The sequence below is a fragment of the Etheostoma spectabile genome, chromosome 21 (assembly GCF_008692095.1).
Source record: "Etheostoma spectabile isolate EspeVRDwgs_2016 chromosome 21, UIUC_Espe_1.0, whole genome shotgun sequence".
In the NCBI taxonomy this organism is placed as follows: Eukaryota; Metazoa; Chordata; class Actinopteri; order Perciformes; family Percidae; genus Etheostoma; species Etheostoma spectabile.
In genome coordinates, this window is record NC_045753.1 from 10,289,205 (window position 1) to 10,290,834 (window position 1,630).

A 1,630-nucleotide genomic window follows, 5' to 3' on the forward strand; every position below is an offset into this window, starting at 1 on the left:
ATTACAAATTAGTGGAAATAACATCGGCCAAAATTCAGGTAACGTTAATCTATTCTAGTGCAGAAGAGGATTGGGACCAATGTGAAATGTTGCTGAGCTTAAACTTGTGACTTTCATCTGAGAACTCACACACTTGACATTTGGCCCTAATTCTTTTTTTCATATTTAATGATGTACCATTATTTTTTTTTTTTAATAAACCTCATGCTTTTGGGTCCTTTTTCCTGTAACTTTAGAGCATCGCAATATTTGTTCCTGCATGGTACTACATCCTGGAAATGCTCCTGCGACAAACAACGTGCAACCCTGGTGTTAAAAAATCATGTAATTTCAACTCCAAACCCAAGGTAAGATTTCAGTTTGTGTATGGAACTCAGGAAAACACACCTTAAATCCCAACACTGGTCTTCCCCAGTGCATTAATGTCATGTTTAACAGGATGCACTAATTGTTTGCCTTTTTTATATTTCAGGAGCTCCAGTGCAACTTCACTGTTTATTACTCTCCGGAACACCCAAGCACACTCACTGAAAGCGAGTGTAAGGAACTTGGCTATTGATTCTGACTGTTGAAAATAAATCATTTGATATTGTTTCTGTGTATTTCACTATAAACCAGGAATGTCTTTGGCTCACAGATATGCCACTTCTGAGTTGCGTCACCTCATTCCAGTCTGAGGCATCTTGTCTATGCCGTGTGTCTTGGCAGCTGTAAAGCTAAGTTAGGTGTCATGCACATGGCCGCAGACTACACCCCTCCACACGGCATCCGCAGTCCTAAGGACTCTGCGTGGAGGCAGGGCTTTGACAGATTGCACTAGCCAGACAAGAAATACTTTCCCTTACACTTGTGTAAAAAGGATCCACTTCTATACTGTGGAATTCAAACACAAGTAAATATTTTGTATCGTTAGAGAATAGTGTACAACCTGAAAACCAGGGGCTGAAGTAGTGTCAATGTAATTGACTTGGCTGTTAATGTCGTACCCAGTGGGTATACTGTGAGCTTAATCAAAACTCTAATGATTTGGGAGCTAAAGGTGCATGCTGAAGTCTAGCATGCCAACAGTGGCTCCTGCTATAACTGCTACCAGGTCCTTCAAGGTCTGTTGTAAGGCTCTGTTTGTGTCGGACACGATACACCTCCACACTAAAAGCACCTTCTCCAGACGGACTGTTCATTCCGGCAGGGCTTGTTGATTCAACTAAAAATTAATACTTCAATTCAATGGCATTTCTATGGTTTGATGTGTTCTCTACCTCGACCCACCTTCAGACTCTTTATGTTCCAAGTACCAAACTCACCGTCACTTTTACCATCTGATTTCCCCTGGAAAATTAATTGCAACTCTGAGAACCATTGATCCACTGTACTCAAACACATTTCATTACACTTTCTGTATCTGAAAAAAAGCTGTTTCATGCAAAACGTGATCACTTTATAAAACATGAAGCATCGTTCAGTGCACAACATCCCCTTCTCAAGTCATTTAGTCCGTAACAAGTCCTTAAATTAACACTGGAAAAAATAATATAAAAACCTATTTTAAATGCAAATCAGATTTAATCTTCCTTAGTTCTAGTGCAGTGACATGTTTTTTTAAATTGTTTAATCTTGCTTGTTTCAAGCA

At 39.5% G+C, this 1,630-nt stretch overlaps 1 protein-coding gene across 1 annotated transcript in view; it reads left to right on the forward strand.

Moving 5' to 3' along the window:
- Positions 1 to 559, forward strand: part of LOC116671598 (cystatin-C) — a 760-nt gene extending 201 nt beyond the window's left edge. The window contains exons 1-3 of the mRNA XM_032502947.1: positions 1 to 38; positions 237 to 347; positions 473 to 559. The exon at positions 1 to 38 is cut by the window's left edge and continues 201 nt beyond it. Coding sequence (XP_032358838.1) covers positions 1 to 38; positions 237 to 347; positions 473 to 559 — 236 coding nt within the window. The remainder of the gene's footprint in view (positions 39 to 236; positions 348 to 472) is intronic.
- The last annotated feature ends 1,071 nt before the right edge of the window (positions 560 to 1,630 follow it).